A 25,490-nucleotide genomic window follows, 5' to 3' on the forward strand; every position below is an offset into this window, starting at 1 on the left:
GCCATTGCCGGGTCACCATTGTCCTCCTGTACTGCATATCAGTACTCAAGGATGAGGCGGGTTCACAGCTCTGTCTCTTGTATAAAGCAAGTATGAGGTGAGGGCTGGGGTAAGAATTTGGATTTAAACATCTACTAGTATAAGGTCCCTTTCAGACTTAATTTCCCTTTTTAATCAATCACCGGCTGGCTACCTTTACATGGGCTTTTATTGTCTAAGACTGAAGAAAATAGTAATATCCCAACTATTGAGCAACTATGGTGTGCCTTTACACACTGTTTCTTAGCCCTCAAATGACTTTTTGAAGGAAGTAGGTTTAACCTACTTAACATATACAGAGACTTAGGTTGAGAGAGGGTCAATATTTTTCCCAAGGTAAATCAGAGCTTGATCTGTGTAAGAGGCTTCACTTTGGTATGCAGATTAAAAAAACAAATACACACCACAAAATATAAACAAATAAACCTCAAACCAAGCCTGTAGATACATAGATCAGATTGGTGGTAGCTAGTGACAGGGGATGGGGGTGTAGAAGGAAAGGTGAAAGGGTCAAAGGTACAAACTTCCAGTTATAAACTGTGATGCCTCTTCAAGGTAGTTTACCGATTAAGGAAGTGTATAATTCTAATATTCACTAGTTGCATAATTTTGTCTCTTCATTACATTCCTTGGGGTGGGAGGGACGGTTTATTCTTAAATCCCATTGCCCACCACAGTGTCTAACATATGTAGATGCTCAATAAACATCAGTTGAATTAAATGAAATCCTAATCAATTTCTTTTATATAGTACTGAGTTAGTTCCTGAACTAAATCAGGTAGATCAGTAATAAATGTCAGCATTCAAACATTCAATCATTTGATGTGCTTGACAAGCTTTATATCGCTTCCCCATATTTCTTTAAGAGTGCAAGCTATTGTGTAGGTCAGACAGCAAACATATAATTGAGGCCTACATTGTGAGGTAAAAAAATCCTGTGGTAATTAATAATTTAGAGCATCAAATAAACCTTGCTAAGAGTTATCTTTTTACCCCTCTCTCCCTAGAAGGGTGCCCTCCCCCCCCACCCCCGCCATGTCAGTGTTCACCAAATATCCTGGGAGCTACATAGGTAATAACTGTATCTGTGGTGGGTTAAAGTGATGGAGGATAAGAAAATCCTGTTTCAGTTTCGCAATTATTTGAGAATCTATTAAATGCCAGATACTAGGGGTATAAATAAAGATGACAGATTATTGTCCTTCAGGGCTGTGGAGTCAGATTGACCTTCCTATGAAAATGCATCTCTTTCTGGGAGGGAGGTGGCTGTGTATAAGGATTGACTTCTCTCTCAGTAAAGAATCAGTCTCCACTGTATTTTATAGGCACCGGTTTAAACTTGGGTCTTACAATTTTTTTTTAATCAGGTTGCTCCAAAGTGCTACATGATTCTTAGAGGAATGAAATATCACCCTTACCATTACAAGAATACTCACGGTGATAACCTGAAGGTAGTTTTCTAGTAACTGGGGGCTCTGGAACAGTGGGATCCTGCGTGTAGTGGGTAAGAAGGCCTCTCCCCTCCAACTCCCAAGTAGGTATCTCTGGGCCAACTACGGGGTTGCAGCTCCACTGTCACATCTTGTGGTCCAAAAATGCACGTTGCTGGAGAAGAGCATCATGCGAAAGTAGGAGCAACATGCTCTAGCAGTTCAAAATTTGTCAGAGAAACGTAGGTAATTTGGCAACTCAGGGCAAAGCCCCCTTAAAAAGACAGAGACTTCCAGAGATTCAGAGATGTGAATGCTTTTCAGCTGCCCATGCATTAACTTGATTAAGGCTCCATATGGAGGAGCCTGATGCAGCCAGGTGAAATCAATTGTAGGCTTCCTGCCATTATGTAAATGTAGGTAATCAAGCATGAATAGCAATAAGCACATCTCAGTTTACAAGATGATACACCGCTTTATTTTCAATTGTATGAGTTATCAGAACAATAACTACTAACATACAAAGTACCATCAGCTCAACTGCAGGTATAGGCAATGACAAGTAATCTAATTCTTAGAATCACTCCCACAATCTGTCCAGACACATTAACCTAAGGACACATTTGTAAATAGCAAACACGATTTTCACATTACAGCTTTCTCAAGCATATAAGGTGTGTAGACTTGGTGATGGGTTGTTTCCACAAGTTCTGCGTGTTCTTGATGACCTCATTTTCTTGACATTGGTAGAGATATTTCTTTCCACAAAGTAGATTGACAATACTCTGTGAACTAGTATTACTCTTGACACTTTTAAAATAGGAATATTTGGATTGAAATATCTCTGCAGTACGATTCCTTGTGTCTTCTGGTAAGTTCCATCGTCAAAGAGCTTTTGATTGTAATCACTCCCTTGCAACAACAGCTCAACTCTACTACTGGGTTCAGTGTAACACCCTTTTCATAGCTTGCTGTGTGATGTAATGAGGGTGGGGTGTACTGGCAATCAGCACATTTCGTTATCATTGTTTACAGCCATTTAAAACCATGCCATTATTATTAATCCAAGTCTGGCATGCCTTTTCTGAAATGTTCACAGTGCAGTATGTTTGTGGCCTAACGAAAGTTTTCTTACATCATTAAAAATAAACATTTTTATAAAAATAGAATATTTAAAATGTTTACACAGAGAAGACCAGTTAGAGTATCCTGTGCCATATGCACTATACAGTAGTAAGCACAAAATCTCACAAAACAAAACAGCACGAGAGTCCTACCCAGAGTAACCGGTATTTATCCAGGTGAAATAGCCAGAACTTTCAACTGACCTTTTTTTTTTTTCCTAAAATACTTTTTGCTTAACACAGAACATGTCCTAATGCAAAAACTGGACTCCCCCGAAGTTTTATTGTCTCTATGTGTTTGTGGGATAGAAGCTGCCACTTGAAAACGAGGCTAATATTTCCAGTCCATTGGTCATTTCTTTGCCGTAGATATGAGGCAGATTGGAACCAACAAACCTTTTTAGACAGATGTATTTTGCTTTAAAAACATGCTAAGTTACCTTTAAAAACACTTATCATCACAAAGTACTTGCTTTATTTTCAGTTGGCATTAAAAAAAAATGCAGACAAAAACATCTAAATGTCCACATTCATTAGATCAGAACAGTATCATTTTCAAGCAGTTGATTTTTTTAAGCAGCTGATTTTTAAATAACAAACATTTCATTATTACCAAACTATTTTATGAAAACCTTCTTAATACCATCATCTATGTATATACAATACATAATTGTCCCTATTAAACACATTTTGTATCCTGCATTGCCTATGGACATCTCTTCAATAAAAGGAATGTGTATGCAAACATGTAGAAGGGAATGTTTGCCCAACATCAGTGATAACATATGTTAGTGTCTATGTAACACATGAGATCTCTTTGAAATTCTAAATGAGTGGTCTGGTCCCCGGCTCCCTGGGCATTACCACTTCTGAATTTTCGGTGATCTAGAAGGCCTCCAAACTGACTGCCTCAATTCCCTGCATGAAATCAGGTTGGATCCTGATTTTTAAAACTTCAACCTAGAATTCAGGTTTTGGCCTGAATGCGACAGGAGCGTCATCAAAGCTGCAGGGTTGCCCTTGGTCATTGGCCTATGGGACCAAGCTTCTGGCTCTGATGCTTTGTCAGATGACCAATTCCTCAGAATCCAGTCATTTAAAAGAACAATATAAGGTCCTATAGTAGCGCAATTTTGGCAAAAGCAAAAAATATCTGGTGGCCTTTCAATGCCCAGGCAGTGAAAAAGTATTGGTCGTGGTGTGGACCGTTGCTTGAACAGTTCTATGATGTTTATCAGAAGGGGGCTGATGGTGTATTCATCCATCATGTGTCTCCCTCGCCATCAACGTTATCTTGAGATGACAATAGAGAGGGGTATGGGGAACCATTGTTGATATTCACATAAGTAGAATTCACGTGGACATAGTGTTCCCCAATGAAAGTAGAGAATATCACTGATATCTTGGAGACCAGTTCAGAAAAGGTTGGGCGCATTTCAGCTTTGGGATGCCAGCATTTTAGCATCACTTCATACCTGTGTCAGAAAGAAAGAAGTGCTGTGAGAGATACGTTGGAGACAAGCATTTCTGTAAAAGTAAAGCTTATAAGAGCTACAGAAGATTCTTTTGAAATTCTTACTCACAGGGGATCTGGGCAGTATTCGGGTTGTAAGAGCCTTCTGCCTTGCAACAAGTAAACTGTTATATCAAAGGTGTTGACGTCAGGATAGGGTGGTGCCCCTCTTGTCATCAGTTCCCAGAGGAGCACACCAAAGGACCACTAGTCAGATAATGGAAGAGAGAATCCAGGTGAGAAGTATGACTACACAAATATGAAAGGCAATCAGTAGGTCTTGATAACGAAACTTGGTTTAGTGTACTCAATACATGTGCTGTTTGGGGCAAACATTTCCTTAAAGGCAATTAGTAAGCTATACATTTTATGACTTGTTTAAACCAGAATTGGATAAAGTTTAGTTACAAGTAAATATAAAGTTTTCAAAAAGAGTATCTGAAGTCCACATGGGGATTAAGATTTCATCTGTACTTAAGTAAAGTAGGCTTTCTAAGTTCACTCTTGTAAAGGCAAAGCTTTAACAGGTTTTTATCCTTCTCTTTTCAATGGCTTCAGTACACTTCCAGATTATTAGTAAAAGGAGAAAAGTAAGCCTTCCAAAATTTAAATTTGTGGGACTTTCAAGTGAACGTAAATAGTCAAGAATGTAACCATACCTAAAAGTTAATGTTAAAAGAGAAGATCTAAGTAAAAATCCATATTAAAAATCACAAGTAATAAAACTGCAAGCCAATAAGGCTATTGAAAACTAATCTCAATAAACATCTCTATGATGTTTATCAGAAGGGGGCTGATTGCATATTCATCCATCATGTGTCTCCCTCGCCATCAACTTTTATCTTGAGATGACAACAGAGAGGGGTATGGAGAACCATTGTTGATATTCACATAAGTAGAATTCACATGGACATAGTGTTCCCCAATGAAAGTAGAGAATATTGCTGTAACTTGAAACGTTAAAAGAGTAGATTAATAAAAAAGCTCTATCAATACTTTACAGGAAGATGGCAGGGACATGGAGAGGTTAAGTGACTTGCTAAAATTCTCCAACAAGACTTAATTCATGTTGGGATGAACATCTAAAAGTTCTTGGCTCTTGGATCTTGGTTGGTCTACCGAACTTGACCAAATATGCAATTTCTTGACTTAAAGCACTAAACTTGGAATAGTACATCAGGCCATACATTTACCTCCTCCTGGACATGTGCCAAGGTGAGAGTGACACAATGAGAGTAAGTCAGCATGTGCAGGTCACCTCTGGGCGGGAGACCCAGGGAATCAGTCGTTGCTTAGCAACACTTCCTGGACACTCACAGACCAAGAGGCACGTGTGGAGAGAAATGAGGCTCGAGAAATAAGAAGCTTGGAGAAGGAGAATACAGACAGGACAGGTGGAGCAGGAGAACAGGCCGCCAAGAAGCAAGTGTAGCTCATAATATTCAGCAAGAACGAGAATAAAGCATGTCTTTGAACACTGTGGCCAAAAGAAAGAAACCAGGTAGATACTTGACTTGCTGATACAAATCTCCATTAATGGCTCTTTCCTTTTGCCCAAGAGCAAGAACCTTGAAGGCCACTGACAGCCTTAATCCAAACAGAGCAAACAAACTCCTTCCCAGGTGGGAGCTAGGTAACTTTGCTGTCTTCTGCAAAATCAAAGGTTTCAAAGCCTGCAAATCTTCTAAGTTCCTTCTGACAACTTAATTGTGTTAACCTTCAGGTTCCAAAATTTGCATTAAAATTTAAATCAACTTAACAAGTATCTACTGACTCATGAGATGCACAAGTTGGTTACTCCCCAAGTTGCTGGATAAGCCTCAAGGCTGATTAAACAGGGTTAAGAATATTATGCAATTAACTATCATGTAGAACAATAAAATATAACAATGGAGCAATAATAGAAAAGAGGCATAAATGTTGTGAAAAGTTAGATAATAGTGGGGAACTGAGAGAGGCTCCAGGAAGAGAGTGATAATAAAGTGGGTGTTGAAAGCAAGGGAGAATTTGTTTTATAGGTAATTGTAACAGGAGGGCAGAGAGAGTGTACCCTGTAGAACAGCGGTGGGCAAACTACGGGCCACGGGCCGAATCCGGCCCGTTTGAAATAAATAAAACTAAAAAAAAAAAAAAAAAAGACCGTACCCTTTTATGTAATGATGTTTACTTTGAATTTATATTAGTTCACACAAACACTCCATCCATGCTTTTGTTCCGGCCCTCCGGTCCAGTTTAAGAACCCATTGTGGCCCTCGAGTCAAAAAGTTTGCCCACCCCTGCTGTAGAAGGAGTGGGCCAAGGGGTGAGAGCACACGTGTTTTTATTGAACTATAAATGTAATAGTCACTGCTTGGTGAGTGGACTAGGTGAAGGGAGGATGGACAGATTAGGCTGAAAGGGGACCATGCTGTGGGGTTTTGAATGGGGAAAGTGAAGTTGATGGGACATGACTGGAGTTGAGCTCCAGGAGATTGCATCTTGTAAACACTATGCTTTAGACAAATAGGAGAAGCTGATTCATAAGGTGGAGACCAGTTTTCTGAACAAGAAGAGGTGAGGGATACTACTGCATACTGCAACACGGAAGCCTATGAGACTGAACTTCTAAATTAGGATGGTGGGAGATGATGTGTGTCATATAATGAGCTGGGCATGGGCATCATGCCCTTTAAAAAAATGATTATCTTGCCCTAACTGGTTTGGCTCAGTGGATGGAGCGTTGGCCTGCGGACTGAAGGGTCCTAGGTTCGATTCCAGTCAAGGGCCTGTACCTTGGTTGCAGACACATCCCCAGTAGGGAGTGTGTAGGAGGCAGCTGATTGATGTTTCTCTCTCATCAATGTTTCTACTTCTCTATCCATCTCCCTTCCTCTTTTTAAAAAATCAATAAAACATATTTAAAAAAATGATTATGTTATCCTTGTAATAACCCTCTTATAAACCTGCAATGTAATTGATTTTATAGATGCTTTTTTTTAAAAAAAGAAAGTTTTTATTATTGATATTTAGAGACAGAGGAAGGGAGAGGGAGAGAGAAACATCAATGTGAAAGTGAAACATTGATTGGCTGTCTCCTGCAATGCCCCCTACTGGGGATCGAGCCCGCAACCCAAGCATGTGCCCTGACTGGAATCCAGGTCTCTTGATGCATGGGATGATGCTCAAACAACTGAGCCACACCGACCAGGGCTAAAGGTGCTTTAAGGATGAGGAAACCAAAGTTCTGAGAGGCTGATTACTTGTCTATGACAAGGTCTCCTAACCAATAGCCTAGGCCAGTGGTTGGCAAACTGCGGCTCACGAGCCACATGTGGCTCTTTGGCCCCTTGAATGTGGCTCTTCCACAAAATATCGACTTCTGCCCATAGGCCATGAAGTTTCAATCGCACTGTACGTGCGCGCCCGCAGGTGGTATTCTGTGGAAGAGCCACTCTCAAGGGGCCAAAGAGCCGCATGTGGCTCGCGAGCCGCAGTTTGCCGACCACTGGCCTAGTTTATAGGGTTGTCTGAAAGCAAATTCACAAAAAAGGGGGCAGAGTTGGTAAATTTCTGAGCAATAATTTGGATTCAGAGGAGAGTTGGAGGACTCATGGGACATGAGAGGAGAGAGAATAGCAGTTGCCGGGAAAAGCCCTCCCCCTTGATAGCTTTGGACTGACAGGATGATGAGGGGAGGAGCAGTGAAGGAGCATGATGTTGACCAAGAGAGAAGATGGGGGGAGGGGAGACAGAGAGAAAGGGGAGAGACAAGTGTAAATGAGTGTGCATCAGGAGTGATGGGAACAAGTCAGTTTCAGTTTTAAGACAGGAAAACTCTATCATTCACGCTTACTGTGTAAACAGTCAAGCCACTCTGAACATCTGAGCACCAGAAGTGAGCTCATCTGAAGAATCTCTGCCCAACTTCATCAAAACAGTAAAGATCAAAGCAGTTATTAGATGTGAGGGATTGTTATAAGCTGCAAAAAATTATAGAAAGGGTCACTCATGAGGTAAGTAAGTGGGGACAGACAAATTTGTGCGTTCAAGATTAGGTCAATTGAGATACAACTCAATTTGTGAAAAACCACAACTGATTAAAAAATGGGTAAATTGGTACCTTTTCAATAAAATTTAAACTTCTACTCTTTGAAAGATAGTACAATTATGAAAAGATACATGCTAGAAAAAAATCTCAATAATCCTATATAATAAAAGCTTATATGCAAATAGACGGAACGGCGGAACAACCAGAAGAACCAAACAACTGGTTGTTATGTTGTGTGCTGGCCACCAGGGGGCGTGTGCTGAACCTGGCAGGTGTCGGCCGTGGTGGGCTGGTGGAGCAGGTGAGTGGAGGGCTCCAGACCAAGGCAGGCTGTCATTGGGGTGAGCCTCTGGTGGTTACTGAAAATTCTTTGCTCCCGCGCACTGTGGTCCCACCTGGTGCTCACACCAGCTGCCGGTGCCCAGCGCCAGTCCCAATTGCTTGGCACCATCAGCAGGTGTGAGCGGTGGCTGCCAGCCCTGATTGCCCCTGAGGGCTTCTCCACCTCCCCCTGCTCCTGAGGGGCGATCGCACCCACTGACGGTGCCAGCCCTGCTCGTACCCACTGCTGGCACCGGCCCCAATCACTCCACACCATCAGAGGGTGCAAGAGGGGCTGGCACCATCAGTGTGTGGGAGCAGTGGCAGTGGGAGTGGGGCTGCTGGCAGACAGGGGACTGGGGCTGTAGCAGAAGGAGCTGGGCGGGGGCGCAGAAGATGGGCTGAGATCCACCCCTCTGCCTACTCAGCCTTGTGGCCCACAGTTCCTTTCAAGGTGCATGAATTCGTGCACTGGGCTCCTAGTTCACTAATAAAAAATAACCCAATTAAAAAAAACACACCAGAAAATAAATTCTAAAACTTAAAAAAAATGGGCAAAAGTTTTGAGTAGGCACTTCACTAACGGAGGTATAAGAATGTCAAGTACCTGAAAAGATGCTCAACATCATTAGCCATAGGCAAATGAGATGAAAAAGAAAATGAGACACCACTATAATCTATTTGCATAGCTAAAACCCCCAAAACTGACAATGGCAAGTGGTGGTATGAATGCTGAGCTGAAACTTATATATTACTGGTAAGAATATAAAATGATACAGCCTGAGTGGAAAAACAGGTGGCAGTTTCTCATAAAGTTAAATATAACACTTATCTTAAAACCCAGTAATCCTACTTCTAGATATTTACCCAAAAGAAATAAAAATTATGTTCACACAAAAACCTTTAAGCAAATGTTAAGGCAGTTATAATTACATGTAAGTAACTGCCTAAAACTGGAACAAACCCAAATGTCCTTCAGATGATAAATGTGTAAACAAAATGTGGTACATTTGTACAATGCAATACCGCTCAGAAATAAAAAGGAGTGAATCAGTCTACGAAAAACAGTATGAAAGGCCCTTAAAACTATAAGATAGAACTACCATACGGCCAAGTAATCTCATTTCTGGGTATATAACCAAAAAGAACTGAAAAAGGACCTTGAAGAGATACTTGCACACCCATGTTCAAAGCAGCATTATTCCAATAGCCAAGAAAAGGAAGAAACCTGAAGGTCCATTGACAGATGGACAAAGCAAATGTGGTACATTCATACAATGGAATATTATTTACCCTTGAAAAGAAGGACATCCTGTCACGTGCTACAACCTGGATGAACCTGGAGGACATTATACTAAGTGAAATAAGGCAGCCACAACAAGATGAATAATACATGATTCTACTTACATGAGGGACCTACAGTAGTCAAACTCTTAGAAACAGAAAGAGGGTGAGGGGAGGGGAAAATGGGAAGTTGTTCAGAGGATATAGAATTTCAGTTTTACAAGATGAAGAGATCTGTTGCATAACAATGTGCATGTAATTCACATTATTGTACTGCACACTTAAAGATAATCGATTTTTTGTTGTGTTTTTTTACAATAAAAAAAAATGAACTACTGATACATTGATACTACTGACAACATGCATGGCCCTTAAGCGAATTATGCGACGTGAAAGAAGACAGACTTAAAGACGACTTAATGACTTTCTAGGAAAGGTAAAACTAGACACAGAAGACAGACCAGTGGTTCCCAGGTAGGAGGAGCTGACCACAAAGCGGCACCTGTTCTACATCCTGGTTATGGTGCTGCTGGTAGCCACCTAACTGTATGGTCTAGACTCCCTAGCTTGCTTTCCAAGGGCCTCTATGATCTAGTATGAAGATGTTTTTCTCAATTTATTCTCATAACTCCACTTTGTGTCCTCCTGGTTCCAGGTCGATGCTCAACCACTGAGTCACGCCTGCTGGGCCAAAATCATCAGTATTAAGTAATACTTTTATTCCACCTGGGTTTATCAGTCAAATAAGTTCATGTTATCTATGTTGCAAAATTTGTCAGCAAAAAAAACCAAACAAAACCCCCCAAAACTTGGTATAATAAAATTTTCATAAGTAATCTAAACTTAATTGTTAGGAGCAAGTAAATTAAGTGTAATGGTATAAGAAGTTTCTTTTCTGTAACTCTTTAGGAATAATTATACAGGGTGGGAGCAAAAGTAGGCTTACAGTTGTGAGTACACGAAACAAAGAGTTTATTCTTGTATTATTATTATTTATTAATTATTGTATTATTTTCCATAAAAACAACTCTAAACCACCTTTTGCCACACGTTGTATTGTATGTGCACTTAGTTTTCTAAATCTCTTTGTAACTTGAAGCTTTAGAGTTTTATTAAGTTAAATGATAAAAATTATTGAATATCTAGAAATTTCCAAATAACATAAAATACTGAAACAGTAATTGCTAAACAAGTCTAAGTTTACCTACTATTGACCTCTTATTAAAGAGAAACTAAATGATACATTTAGATCTGTTAATAAAAACATTTTGTGCTTTGCCAGTAAAAGAACCTATGTTTATAAAGGTTATGAAGTAGATTAATAAATTTGCCAATCTAAAAAATGCTAATTACTTACATTTTACCTTAGAATTGAGGTTCTAAGGGTTATGCATTTTTAATTAATATGGAAGGAAATGATGTGAGTTTTTATGAAGAAAGGCAGTAGGCATGGAAACACATTTTTGGGGCACTAGTAGAAAGTGGCTTGTCCTAAAAAAAGGTTGGTTGTTTCAAACTGAGGAAGAAGAGAGAAACTAAGAGGGACTAGGAAAGTTGTAGAAGTTTTGTGGAAAAGGAACCCTGAGAAAGAAAATTTTATGTATGATTAAGCTGAATAAGATTAAAGTAGATTTAATAGAGTAAGTTAATTTAAGAAGCCACACTAAGCTAATACAGAATTAGTGTTTGGTTCTATATCAAACTATAAAAAATGACAAAGTTTTTCTATACTGTTCTGCCCCAGATAAGATATTATGAGATGTTTTCAACCTACAAAGCAGGGAAAAAAGCAAACATTATGGTCATGCAGACTATTCATGGTAATCCGGAAGCTAAAAAATATTTTCAATTGAATGTAAAACAGTTTCATTCTTCTAATCCTGAACTCTGCCCCCTTTCAGCAGGAAGCAGTCAGAGAGGTCTTTCCCCCTTCTTCCTCAAGATTGAGAAATGATTAAAAAAATAAAATGGGGGTGGGGGAGGAATTGAAACCGAGGGCCCTTTGATTAAATTTAGCTTTAAATCCTAGCTCTAGAAATCATATTTCTTTCTCTTTCTATACCCTTCAGAGACCTAGCCTTTCCCTGGATAATGAGCAACCCCTGAGGCAGCAGAAGACAATAACCTAGACCTGATTAATGATCACAAGGTCTGGACTTCTGGCAGGCTAAAGATAACATTTTCACCTATATTATGTTTCAGTTCCTAGGCTCTAAGGTGGAACCACTCCCTGGCTACTTCCCCAAGAAACCAGACAGAGGGACATAGGAGCAGACTTCAGAACTGTCTTTAAGACCTGAAGAAATGATTTTTTACCATTACCTTACCTCCAACCAATTAGCTTCCAGCATGACCCCGAACCCCCTAACTCACAGTATCTTGAGATTTGCCCTATATAATCTGTAACCTACATGCTATCAGTGAGTTTTGGCTTTTGAACATTTGCTTCCTGTTCTCCTGGATGGTACTATCTATCTATCTATCTATCTATCTATCTATCTATCTATCTATCTATCTAGGCCTAAGCGACCATTACAACCAAACTGAAACAACCGGTTGACCAGTCACTATGACGCGCACTGACAACCAGGGGGCAGACACCCAATGCAGGAGATGCCCCCTGGTGATCAATGCACTCCCACGGCCAGCCAACCTCTCCCGGTCCCTCCCCCCAGGCCAGCAAACCTCCCACGGTCCCTCCCCTCGTCCAACAGGCCCCATCCGGCAGGCTTCAGCTGGCCTGGCCCTGATTGGGACTGGGAAAAATGGCCCTGATAGGCCCTGATTGCTGGCAAGGCCTAGGGACCCCACCCATGTATGAATTTCGTGCACTAGGCCTCTAGTCCATAATAAAATAGCCAAGTATTTCTACACTGCAGTTCTAAGGATCTAGTGCTTGGCTCTGCTAGCACCAGGTGGATGAACTCTTTCTCTTCTGTAACAATTTCAAGCACTGTCCTTTCCTCCAGGTGGAAGGGCATGTGGCTCTCCAGGTGAGTGTCAGTATTCAGGTGCCTGCCTTTCGAAGCTGGCTTTGTGAGAGGAGGATGACCGTGGCAAATAAAGGAGAGCATGTTTCTAGCTAGGTGAAGGAATAATGACTTCATTGCTACACCTGCCTAAGTTATAGTTTCTAGATCTCTCAAGGTGGAATTCTTGCTGCCATGAAGTTGTGAGCTATGAGTGGCCGGGTTAATCCCAGTCTACTTTGTGTGAGTTTTTGACGGACACGCCTTGTCTTCTCTGCTGAGCTAAAGCTTCGGGAGAACAGGGTTCACACTTGGTCCAGCTCTGGGCTTCCTAAGGATCTAGCATCTGCCAGACAAATGTTTTTGAATAAATGAATTATAAAAACATACTATTGATACTGTTGCAATGACCCTGGTTATTAATTAAGCGGAAAGGAACAAGGGAACGTCAAATAGACACATGCCCAGTAAAGTCTGGGTGACATAGGGAAGGTGCTTGTTTGTCAGTCACACCTGGGAACAGGGCACTAGCCAGGGTAGGTGTGACCATTGCAAGCAGGAGGGGGTGCAGATTTGATAAACTTACGGTCCTAAACAAAGGAGTTCTCTCTCTTGCCCCTTGGTGTGTTGTTGCACCTGACTCCATGCTCCTGCATTTGCCCACATGGCCCATGGCCTAGGACACCACACACAATGAACTAAAGGAATGCAACTAGCCTGATGTTAAACCGGACCAGCTTCACCAATGGAATGGAAACTCTGGACTGAGGCTTTGCTTCCAGCTCTGCTGAATCCCCAGCTGCACCTTTTCCAGGACTGATTAAGGGAAATGGGACGTTGGAAACTGAGGGATATAATTCCACACAAATAAAAAGCACTCATTCTCCCATGTGAGTCTCAGAAAATTCTTTTTCTCAAGATAAGGTAAGGACCCGACCCCGAGCACCCAGTGGGGAAGGTGATCCCCCATTTCCACCGGTGGATACCCCATTTCCACTTGTAACACTATGAGTGCATTAGATAATCGAGCACTTTTGCTTAGGAAAAAAAATTGAAATTAGTGATGCTAAAAGTTTCTTTTCTTTAAAAAAAATTAAGTAGCCGTAAAACTACTGAAAAAATTTGGGTATGAAAGTAAAAGAGGAGAAGGTCAGGGGGGATCAATAATACGTTACCACATCTGACTTGGTGGTAAACTTCTGAGTCTGAAGACTTTCTAAAGCCATCCACTTCACGGGCAGTTTTGCACCTGTTTTGTTGTGTACACTGTAGTATTCTTTATCGTACATGTCTCTGGCAAGACCAAAATCAGCAACCTTGACAGTGAATTTTTCATCTAGCCTACAGAGAGGACAAATATTATTACTGGTGGCTGAAACAGAATCATCTACTGTGACGCTGAATATCTACAGAACAAGTGGCTTCTGTGTTGGAAATCCACAAATCCTTAACTTCTGCTGGGAGGCTTCTTCCAGCCTCAACCGACTAACACTACATTACAATGGAATTCTTGAGTAAAAGTGCTTGACGTTTACATGACAAACTCAACAAGCCTAGGAAAGAGATCATGAGTGATGTTACATAAGAAACTTCATTTTGCTTTCGTAGATCTGAAGTAGTAAAATTGGGCCCCCCTCCCGATATCCTCGGTTGCTAAATCAAGTATGCCAACTGAGTAACCAAAGTAATCGCCAATAATCATTTGTCAACTTATTACCGATTAGTTTTATAGGGGAGACGTGACCAGGCACTGTTATCTTACTTTTTCATTCTCAAATGGGGCTAGGATAGTAGATAAAACTTATATATCCCACCACCGAGGTAATAGAGAAACAGGACACATAGTAAAGCATCTGAGAAAAACAGCAAGTTTCAACAAAATCAATTTCCGCTCCCTGAGGCTGTGTGTCCCTTAGTTTCAGTGGGCTTTTATGTTGTCACAGTGACCAAAACCAAGGTAGGAAATGAAGGGCACAGCTCTCTCCTTCACATGCACTGTAAGTCATGAGTCAGCGCTATGCAAGGGAAAGCGCTGAATGGATTACAAACTGTTGACTGCCATATTAGATAGCCCAGGCAGCCAGACACAAATAAAGTTCTTTGAATTCATTCCCAAATACCATTTTTGGTAGGGCTTCTGCAGGCTGACTTCAAATCCACTCTTGGGAAGTGACAATATGTTGGTATTGGTGTTATCAGCCCTCTTCTTTTCACTGTAAAAGGCTGAAGATCAAATTCTACCTCCCAACACTAATGCAGTGTGAAACCACAACACTGAGGCCTACTTTTGGGAAGGAAAAAAAGGGGGAAAGCACAGAGCAGCTGTTAAGGCCCCCTCTGGAGAATCCTTTTTACATTCTCCATTTGACAGAGGCTGAAAGGCCCTCCTACGTCTCCAGTGCTTACATGTGGATTTAAAACTGTAACGGAAATAAAGGACTTTTGTGTGAAAATCAGGGGAAACAGAGTCCTCCTTTTCACTTAATTTGGACTGTGGGCACAGAGATTCTTATACTTACATACAGTTCCTTGCAGCCAAGTCTCTGTGGACAAACTTTTTGCTTGCGAGATATTTCATGCCTTTGGCTACTTGAAGACCAAAGCCAATAAGATCTTTTACAGTTGGGTTCTGCAATCAAAGAGAATTGGGAACTCATAATCGAAGCATCTACTGTTCTAGCGAGGATCTCAGAATTCCAAAATGTTTATAAGAACGATCTTGTTTCAAATGATAGCTTACGCCCTGTTGATTGATAATAGCAACCGTTTATCAAGCATCTACTGTTTGCAACGCACCAGGCTAGATGGTTTATAAATTTGGGCTAATCCTCATACAGATGCAGAACTGGAGGTGTTTTAAAATGTGGGTTTTATAATTATTCAGGTATGGTGAAGCCCACGGGTGGGAGACAATTGCCACTGAAAAGACAGTTTGTGATAAGCCCCAGGAGGCGGGGGCATGCCCTGACGCAAGCCCACACAGGGAAGCACTAGGCTTGGCCAGGAGTCAGGTGAGGCTTCATTGTGGTTTCTGTGGGAAGAAATGGGCAAGGCAGGGTAAGCAGGCTAGGACTTGGGTAGCTGGGATAATTTCAGCAGGCGGGCTCAGGGCATAGGTGCTGTCCCTAGCTGTCTGGTACCTGGCCCTTCAATGAGTAGGGCAGGGAGACAGTGACCTAGAGTGTGAGAGCCCTGTCAAGGAGGTGGTTGGGGTTTGGGCTCTGGATTGGCTCACCTCTGAGAAGGTGAGTTGTTCACCATCTCTGGGAATTTGCTAGTCCTGGGAGGGGCAGTTTCTGCAGGCTCAGTGAGGCCCCAGAAGCTAGCAGCCGTGGGCAAACTACGGCCTGCGGGCCGGCCGTTTGAAATGAATAAAACTATTGAAAAAAAAGGCCGTACCCTTTTATGTAATGATGTTTACTTTGAATTTATATTAGTTCACACAAACACTCCATCCATGCTTTTGTTCCGGCCCTCCGGTCCAGTTTAAGAACCCATTGTGGCCCTCGAGTCAAAAAGTTTGCCCACCCCTGAGCTAGAGCCTCAGAAATACATGATTAGCCCTAGCTGGTTTGGCTCAGTGGATAGAGTGTAGGCCTGCGAACTGAAGGGTCCTGGGTTCAATACTGGTCAAGGGCACATGCCTGGGTTGTGGGCTCAATCCCCAGTAGGGGGTGTGCAGGAAGCAGCCAATCAATGATTCTCTCTCATCACTGATGTCTCCATCCCTCTCTCCCTCTCCTTTCCTCTCTGAAATTAAAAAAAAAAAAAAGGAAATGCATGGTTAATACAGGAAGTTCAGAGAGAAATAAATCACCCTAACCACTCAGATGGTAAGTGGTGGAATTAGGATTTTAAACTAAATCTTTTAGGCTCCAAAGCCCACACTGTAGCAAAATCACTCCCGCCAGAACCCCTCCCACACGTGCTGAAGCACAGCTCACAGCGCCAGGGGCCTGGACCCACGCAGAGAACAGGAACCTCATTCCAGGAACTCCCTCCACAACACTGTGAGGACAGTGGGAATGTCTTTCGTAGCTGTAAGAACTGTATCTGAAATCACACAGATGCCACTGTGGCTGGAGCCTGGCCATTGGGAACAGGGAATGTCTTCTTTAGCAGCTGCTGTGGCGTTTTGTGAACCAAAGAGGCAGACAATGGGGACCTTCCAAGGAGGGCCACAGCAGGTAGAGCGGCCAGCTCCTTGCGTTTCTCTTTAAGACACACCTACACTAGTGGTTGTCATTAGTATGGACTCCTCAGGTTGTAAAAGGCCATAGTGCAGTCTAATAAGTCTCTAGCATGCTTTAACCCCGGGGGCAAAATACCCGAGAGAAGGTAGCATATCCAACCAGATGAACTTACCAGGAGAATGACAAGAACTGAAGTGCAAAAGTGGGATCTGTCAGGGCAGCTTTGTGCTTTGTAAGGTAAAGTCACCCTATCTGCAAACATTCATTGCCAGGGAGCATTTTATTCTTTTTGTTGAACACAAAATATTACTTCATCATCCATTCTAGACCTTATTTCCTCTGAGCAACAGACCTCATGTTTATGAAGTTGTTTTTTTTTTTTTGTTTGTTTTGTTTTGTTTTTTTGATTAAGAGTAAAACTACTCCATTAACTCCCAAAGGACCCTGGGCACAGGGGCTGAGTAGCCGGACGCCATCTATGTTTTCAGTTCTGGAAACTCCTTCTGCTTCCTCTCTGGTTCTGGTCTGGTCATTACTTGCTCATCCTTTAGGTTCTATCATAAATGTCACTAAGAGCCCTGGCCCATGTGTGAGAGTGCTGGCCTGCGCACCAAAGGGTTGCGGGTTCAATTCCTGGTCAAGTTCACGTATGTACCTGGGTTCACTCACTGCCTTCAGTCGGGGTATGTGTGGGAGGCAAGTAGTCGATGTGTCTCTCTTACGTAGATCTCTCTCTCTCTCTTTCTCTCTCTCTCTCTCCTCCCTCCCCCCTTCCCTCCCTCCCTCCCATTCTCTCTGAAAAAAAAAATTGAAAAAATGTCCTTAGGTGAGGATTAACAACAACAAAAATAGTCACTAAGAAAATTCTCATTTGTAGGAGCCTAACAACCTTTATTGTAACTCTGAGCTCATTCATTCAACAAGTATTCACTGAGAATCAATGGGTCAAACACCTTTTTAGGTGTTAGAGTTACAGCAGAGAACATACACACAAATCTCTACCCTCATGAGTTCGCATTTTAATGGGATGTGTGTACACACACACACATATGTATATGTATACATATATATATTTAGCTACTATTTATTTTTTCTTATATGCATATATGCATATATGCATGATAGGGTGGTGAAGATCTGGGGTGGGGGTGGGGGCAGGCTAGAAGGGGTCAATGGGATTAGCTACTATTTATTGATTTATTGTCTAGCCTAGCACTATACAGCAGAAGTGTAATGCAAGTCAAACATAATCTAAACATTTCTAAAAGTCACATTAAAAAAGTAAAAAGAAACAGGTGAAATTAATTTTCATAATACATTTTTCAACCCAACATATCCAAAATATCATTTCAACATGTAATTAACATAAAAATTATTAATATTTTACCTTTTTTATACTAAATGTTCAAAACCTGGGTATTCTACACCTACAGCACAGCTCAATTGGGACTGGCCATATTTCACATGTGGCTCATGATCATAGGACTGGACCTCTCAGGCCTAGTGCGTAAGAAGATGGTAAGCGTAATGGAGAAAAATAAAGCAACGGGGAGGAGACAGATTGAAGGCAGGAGGGTGGGGTGGGTCAGTTACAATTTTAGAAAGGTCAGGAGAGCCTCATTTTGAAGATGATTTCAGGGCGAAAGGCTGAAGTTGAGATATGTGGATATTTTGGGGAAGAGTGGCGCAGGGAGAGGAAACAGCAAGTGCAAAGGTCCTGAGGTAGGAGGGTGACTGGCAATTTTGAAGAATAGCAAGGGACTCATTTGTAATTAATTCTTACGATGTTTTTCCTTCCAGAGCTAACGCTCCATGTGGCTTGTGGCTAATTACGCCTCAATGTCTCCTGTGTTGTGCTGTTTCTGGCTCACAGTAGGCCCTCAAAGATGACTAAATGTCCCTATCGGGGGATGGTGGAGCAAGGCTGTTTGCAGGGAAGTTAAGACTCATTGCCCCTGGGGAAACCCTTCTAGGTGTCACTGTCTTCCCACCAGGATAGAGAATGTTCAGGTACAAGTGAACTAAACCAGCTTTCGTACATTTGAATGGTGCTAACATTTTACATGCACATCTTTGGCTAAAGCGCTTTTGAAAAGGTTCAACACAGGCACATTTTGGAAGACTGGCTGGCCTACAGCTAGTTTACAGGTCAGGGAGCTAGCTAATATACTCACATGAGTCTCATTTCTAATGAAGTTTCGGAGATCTCCGTGTTTCATGTACGGCAGGACCACCAGCGGTGACCCCTCACTTCGAAGGCAGATTCCCAGGAGCGAGAGCACGTTGGGGTGACTAAAATCTTTCATGATGATCCCCTCAGTCAGAAACTGGGAAACTTCTCCTATGTCAGTGATTCCTGAGAAATCCAGTGGTGGAGACATTGATTTCATTACGGAACAATGAGGACTTTGTCATGCTCAGATAGGGAGAGCAATGGCATCTTTAAAACCGCAGGATTAAAAATAAATAAATAAAAATAAATAAAACCACAGGTTTCCACCTTGTCCCGCTGCCTCATCCTCAGAGTGTTTTTTACAATCCATCTGTGTGAGTGATGTCACCCTGCACTATGCTTTCAAGTCATCACCTTTAGGCATGTTTGTAAGATCGCGTCTAGCTAGCAGTCAGTTTGTCTGATACCGAAAAGGAGAGGAAAGTTGGCCAGTCCATTCTGTAGTGACTGTGAAGGGCCGGGGTTGGCAACGTTTTTGTCGAGCCAGATAGTAAACCTTGTTTGGCTCTGTGGGTCATACGGTTTCAAATGCTGAGCTCTGGCCATCGCAGTGCAAAAGCAGCCACAGGGAAAAAGTGTCTAAGTCTCAATAAACTTTATTTTGGAAAACAGGCGGCTGTCCATAGTGTTCCAACCCCTGGACTGGGTGGATTTGAAGATCAATGGTTGTCATATATATAAGCAGACATTTTCTTTTTGGTTCTAATAGTTTCTAACCATTTCCAGATAGAGGGCCTGAGGGCTTGACACGAGTCAGCATTAATGAAGAATGAACAAGCTTTAATTTACTAATCTGACTAATATCAGTCTCAGTGATGATATATATATATATATATTTTTACAAACACAATGCATTCTGGAACCAGGAAGGCTAAGAGATCACTCCAGAACAGAGAAAGATTCCTTGGTGATAGGATTGTTCTTTGTAAATGGACAGTAGTGTTCTCCTGTGAGGCAAATGTATTGAAAATCATACATAATCCAACCAGGGTGTAGTTAGGTTTTATATAAACTGTCCCTTTAATGACCTTGTGATCAGACTTTCAACAAAATTAACCATCTAGAACACTACTTAGAATGAAGATTTACATGTCAAAAAGGCTGACATAGTTCTGACAATCATGTATCTTGCAGAAAAACCTTTCATGTGTGCATTTAAGCTTATTATGCCAATATAAATTTGTGATATAGCTGGTTAACATTTTTCAGGATGCAGCAAATTGTAAGCACAAATTTGGAAATTCAAAAAAGGCAAGCACATGGACTTGACATGTGAGACCTGTCTGTAAAGGTGGGGCCAGGGAAATGCTAGTATGAGGAGAACACTGGGTTGTACAAGACAGTAATTTATGCTGTAATTATGGTCATCGGTAAAGTCTTAGTTTATGCTTGAAAGCAGTGCCTATTTTTCAAACAGAGTCTGCATTCCGTTTAAAAAAGAGTTTCCCAATAACTACTAACATTCTAAAAAACATTCTAGCATTAAAAGGAGGGTAAGTTTCACTTGTTTAGGAAGTTTGTTTATGTGGAATATCTCATTCCCCAAAAATGCAGATAAGTGAGATAGTACCACATTTACAACTTTTCAATTTTCTGCCAACATATTTTTTGCCTGTTTGTCTTATTTCATTTTTTTTTAGAAATCTTTTTAGTAGAGGTTGTGGTTAAACAAATAATTATAGTAATGCCTCCGGGTAAAATGAGTCATTATTATTGTATGTGCCAACATGCTTTCAATAGTTTCCATGAATGTCACTTACAAAACGCGTATTATAAGTCAAACATAGTTAAGTGAAACTCAGCTCATCCCAGACTCATTTCTCCTGCACTCTCACTTAGGAGGGCCCTCAGATAATTTCTGAGGAGATATCTCAATAGGAATTTAGAGCAAATTTTTAGCAATAGATCCATAATTCCAGAAGTAGCTGATTTTTCCACAAGGGAAAGTGAAAATCAACATTTCATTATAAACTATTAGTTTGCAAATCATAAAAGTGTATGTTAAATAAAAAGTAACCGCCCAGCCCATGTCGCTCAGTGGCTGAGCATTGACTATAAACCAGGAGGTCACAGTTCGATTCCTGGTGAGGGCACATGCCTGGGTTGCAGTAGAGAGTGTGCAGGAGGCAGCTGATTAATGATTCTCTCTCATCATCGATGTTTCTCTTTCTCTCCCCCACTCTGAAATAAAAAATAAAATGTGACTTACTATTCAAGGATTTCACAGCACAATGAATTTTCTTGTCATCATTGTCCAACAAAGTCCCATGATATACACACCCAAAATGACCTACATGAAAGAGGGTATTTGGTTAGTGCTGCATTACTTTTAATTATGTAATAATTACTTACTAGGCCCTTCGTGATCTTCATTTCCTTTTTTCGTACATGACCAAAAAGTACATTATTTTGTCTACTTTTGATTAACTGTGTGTGTGTGTGTCTGTGTGTGTGTGTGTGTGTGTCTGTGTGTGTGTGTGAATGCAGGGTGGGACAAAAGTAGGCTTAGAGTTGTTTGTATGGAAAATCCTACATAATAAAAGGTTATACGCAAATAGACTGAACGGCAGAACAACCAAACAACCAATCAAAGCGTAATATGCTAATGATATGCTACGGCTGCTCAACCGCTCGCTATGACGTGCACTGACCACCAGAAGGCAGACGCTCTGGCCAGTAGGTTAGCTTGCTACTGGGGTCCAGCCAATTGAGACTGAGCAAGATGGGCTGGACATGCCCTGGAGCCCTCCCGCAGCCCCTCCCTGGCCCAATCCTGCACCGGTGGGGTCCCTCAGCCTGGTCCGCACCCTCTTGCAATCTGGGACCCCTCAGGGGATGTTGGAAAGCTGGTTTCAGCCTGATCCCGCAGGCCACTCCCCTTGGGAGGGTACCAGATGCAGGGCTCATGGCTGCTGAGTGCTGCTGCAGCAGCACAAGCCTCTCCCAATTGGGACTGATTGGACGTGAGCCCGCAGCAGGCACAGTGGGGCCGGGATGAGTGGGAGCAGCAGGTAGGAGCTGCAGGCAGCATTAGATTGCGGGTTTTGGCCCGATCCCTGCAGGCCGCCCAGAGGGTCCCCACCCGTGCACGAATTCGTGCACTGGGCCTCTAGTAATACAATAATTAATAATACAAGAAAAACTGTGTATTATTTAAAAATAATTTGTAAAATTATTTTTAATGATCAAATATCTTTTAAATATGAAAATAAAGTTTTGCCTACATGAAGAAATAAAATAAAAGAAGCTCCCTATATTCCAATAAACTGAAATGAAGTAAAAATGTTATCATTAGAAATAAGCATTATAGAATAAGGATTTCCCCCATTAGTCACCCATTAATATGTAACCCAGGTTGGCTGAAACTGAAAGGAAATTACTCAAGTGAAGCAAATTCACTCTGAGTCACTTCATCCAGTTCTCTCTGGCTTCAGCCACATCACCTTCCCAACAGTAGCCTTTCATCCAGTGGCAGTAATTTTCCGCAGAGGTGCCAAATGGCTGATAGCTGTGTAAGTCATCCATTAATTAATTTATGTAGCCAGACAAGACTCCCTGAATGCCTCATATGTGAGTGTCAGGCATTGGTCTACCCTCTTATGGTGCAAAGATGAAAAAAAAAAAATAAAACCTATGATCTCAAGGGCTCACATTCTACCAAGGAAGTACATATCAATAATAGTTAATATTTATAGAATCATTAATGATTATTACTACATAAAAGCAATAATTGCCATTTAGTACCTTTCATGATAAAAATAAAAAAAATCTAATTTCATAACGCATAGAATCAGAACATAATTAGTGAGGCTACATGCTCAAACTGGCGCAATTACTGGAATTTATAGGCTGGTGACAAGTACTCTAAATTACTCTGATGTGAAACATGTTTATTAACAGCGAAGCTATTATTAGGAAGGGGGAGCAGGAAAAAATCTGGAGTGTGTGACAGAGGAATGTGTGGGTGCCATCACAGGAGGATGGGAAGGCCCCGTGCTCCTACGAGGCAAGTGGTCCTGGCAGCTTGTGCCCCTGTCTGTGCTACCTCCTGCAGCACATACTGAAGAAAGGGGACCAGAGACCATTCAGTACCAAAGGTAAAAGCTTTTAAGAAAAAAGGGAAGAGTGGAGTTCATTTCCTGGCTTCTGCGTGGTTCCTCTCCCTGATAAATATTTCCTTCAAGACTGTGTGCTAGCTGTTATTACTGCTCTGTCTGGCTTACTACAAATATTCCTTTTTGTATAAAGAAGTTGGAGTGCATTGTAGATATGACATATAATGTTTCAGGTCAGGAGAATGCTATACGTTCCCCATCTTCTCATGCTGTCCAGCAGTGTAACTCTTACAAACAAGGACTTCATATAGTCCCTGTTCTCAGAGCAAAGGAAGACTGGAGGGAGACGAGTGAAAAATATTGGAACGTAAAAGAATGATGTTTTAGAAGGAAGTAAATGGCATCTTTTAAGAAATTATAGTTTAATTGTGAAAAAGGTGAGGAATGAATATGATTTATTTTCTAGTAGGTTTGGGAGATTTTATTAAAAGGCCTCCAGAAACAGGGGCCAGTCCCCACGGATATTATTTGCAGATCTGTTTTTCTGCAGGACAGAAATCAAGTGCACTTGTTATCACCGCTCTGTCAGTTGCTTTCCCCATTGTCTAAATTCCTAATCTGCAAAGGCAGAAGATAAAATGCTTACTGGAAAACCGTGTCCAACAAAAAGCTGAGTGGAAATACTTACCCCTTCCTATGACTTCATTGAAATGCACAATCAGGTTGCTGGGCCCGATCACTACGTGCTGGACTGCCTGGACCAGGTCTGGGTTTAGAGCACTGAGGTCAATGTGGACAGCATCTTGCAGTAATGGACTGGACATATCAGAGTCTCCACCAGTGAGGATGGGGGACAGGTCCATCAGAGGATATTGCACTTGTCTGCATGATCCGTTCTGAGATGAGTTAGGATAGTGATCTGCCAGATAAAGAAGGATTATTAGAAAACAATAGCAGAACCTCACTTGTGGGGACTTTAACAGGGACAGCAAACGGAATTAATAATGAATTCTGAATTTTAAAATTAAAGAAATGATGCTTTTATCATTGAGTGAGGCTAGGAAGAATCTTTACAAAGGAACTAGTTTAATAAAAATGGTAGGCTGGGAAAAGATACTGGCATACAAATAAAGTTTTTAATAAATTTTCTTTACATAGATTAAGCATTAACTTTGACATCTTGTTTATTCTCATTTCCTTAGACATTTCTCAAGGCAGACTACTTGTGAAGCTTCCCATGTTTAAAAATATAGTATATGAAAAGTAAACCTCAAACAAGGCTTTTTATTATATATAAATGTCGACTCGTGCATACGCAATACATATTAAAATATTTTGTGTTTTAATTTTATAATACTATCTATATATAGAAGGCTAAGTGACCAACCGTCCATCCATCTGTCCGTCTGACCGACCGGCCGATACATATGATGCACATTGGCAATTTAAAAATAAACGTTGACTTGTGCATGCGTGATACATATTAAAATATTTTGTATTTTAATTTTATAATACTATATTACATATACTGTTTTGACATGTAATTTTTTGCAGTAACATAATTACTGCACGAATCTTTCTTCTAATTAATTTCCTTTCAAAGTGCATGAATCTATGCACTGGGTCACTGGTAAGACAGTAATAGGTCTAAATTTCAAAACTATAAACTGGATTTGATTTGTCCATGTTGTTAAGGCCATGCATTTATAAAAAAAAGATTTTAAAATTTATATTTAGAGAGAAAGGAAGGGAGAAGAGGGAGAGAGAGAAACATCAGTGTGAGAGTGTACCATGGAATGACTGCCTCCTGCATGTGCCCTGACTGGGAATTGAACCAGCAACCACCAGGTACATGGGATGATGCCCAACCAACTGAGCCACACTGGCCAGGGCAGCGCATGGATTCTTTAAAAAGGCAAATGGAATCAGGTGGACAGAGGCAATATTCATGTATATCTCTATAGAACTAATATAAACTTCAAAATATAAGAGAGAGTAAGGTTTAAAGTTAAAATGTTAACTGCCTTATTTGCTGTTGTACTTGTTTGGAGGAACAACTTCTAAGTTTTCCTGTATCCACAACTGTCTGTGACTCATTTTATTTGTCCAGTGGTAAATATTCAACCAGGGAAATCCTTGTCTTTGACTCATGTCCTGTAACTTCTAAAGATAATGGAGCAGATACAATACAGACATTTTGCTTTTTACCAGGAGATTTTAAACAAAACATTGTGAAATGTGCTGGTTAGCCTAACCAATATTAGGCTTAGTGTTTTGCAAAGCCGATGATGCTAAGCCCCGC

General features: G+C 41.2%; 1 protein-coding gene across 10 annotated transcripts in view; it reads right to left on the minus strand.

The window, feature by feature from the left end:
* Positions 1 to 1,924: 1,924 nt before the first annotated feature.
* Positions 1,925 to 25,490, minus strand: part of MET (MET proto-oncogene, receptor tyrosine kinase) — a 144,321-nt gene continuing 120,755 nt past the window's right edge. For 5 of the 10 annotated variants that reach the window (XM_036328904.1, XM_036328900.1, XM_036328898.1 and 2 more), the window contains 7 exons: positions 23,877 to 24,107; positions 21,343 to 21,423; positions 19,075 to 19,256; positions 15,227 to 15,336; positions 13,883 to 14,048; positions 4,177 to 4,313; positions 1,925 to 4,068 (listed from right to left, as the gene is read on the minus strand). In XM_036328904.1, coding sequence (XP_036184797.1) covers positions 3,858 to 4,068; positions 4,177 to 4,313; positions 13,883 to 14,048; positions 15,227 to 15,336; positions 19,075 to 19,256; positions 21,343 to 21,423; positions 23,877 to 24,107 — 1,118 coding nt within the window. In that variant the 3' untranslated portion in view covers positions 1,925 to 3,857. Of the gene's footprint in view, positions 4,069 to 4,175; positions 4,314 to 9,747; positions 9,794 to 12,511; positions 13,524 to 13,882; positions 14,049 to 15,226; positions 15,337 to 19,074; positions 19,341 to 21,342; positions 21,424 to 23,876; positions 24,108 to 25,490 lie in introns of those variants that run through there. The other 5 variants (XM_036328903.1, XM_036328901.1, XM_036328902.1 and 2 more) reach the window with 5 other exon arrangements.

Source organism: Myotis myotis, unplaced genomic scaffold (genome assembly GCF_014108235.1).
Source record: "Myotis myotis isolate mMyoMyo1 unplaced genomic scaffold, mMyoMyo1.p scaffold_m19_p_11, whole genome shotgun sequence".
NCBI lineage: Eukaryota > Metazoa > Chordata > Mammalia > Chiroptera > Vespertilionidae > Myotis > Myotis myotis.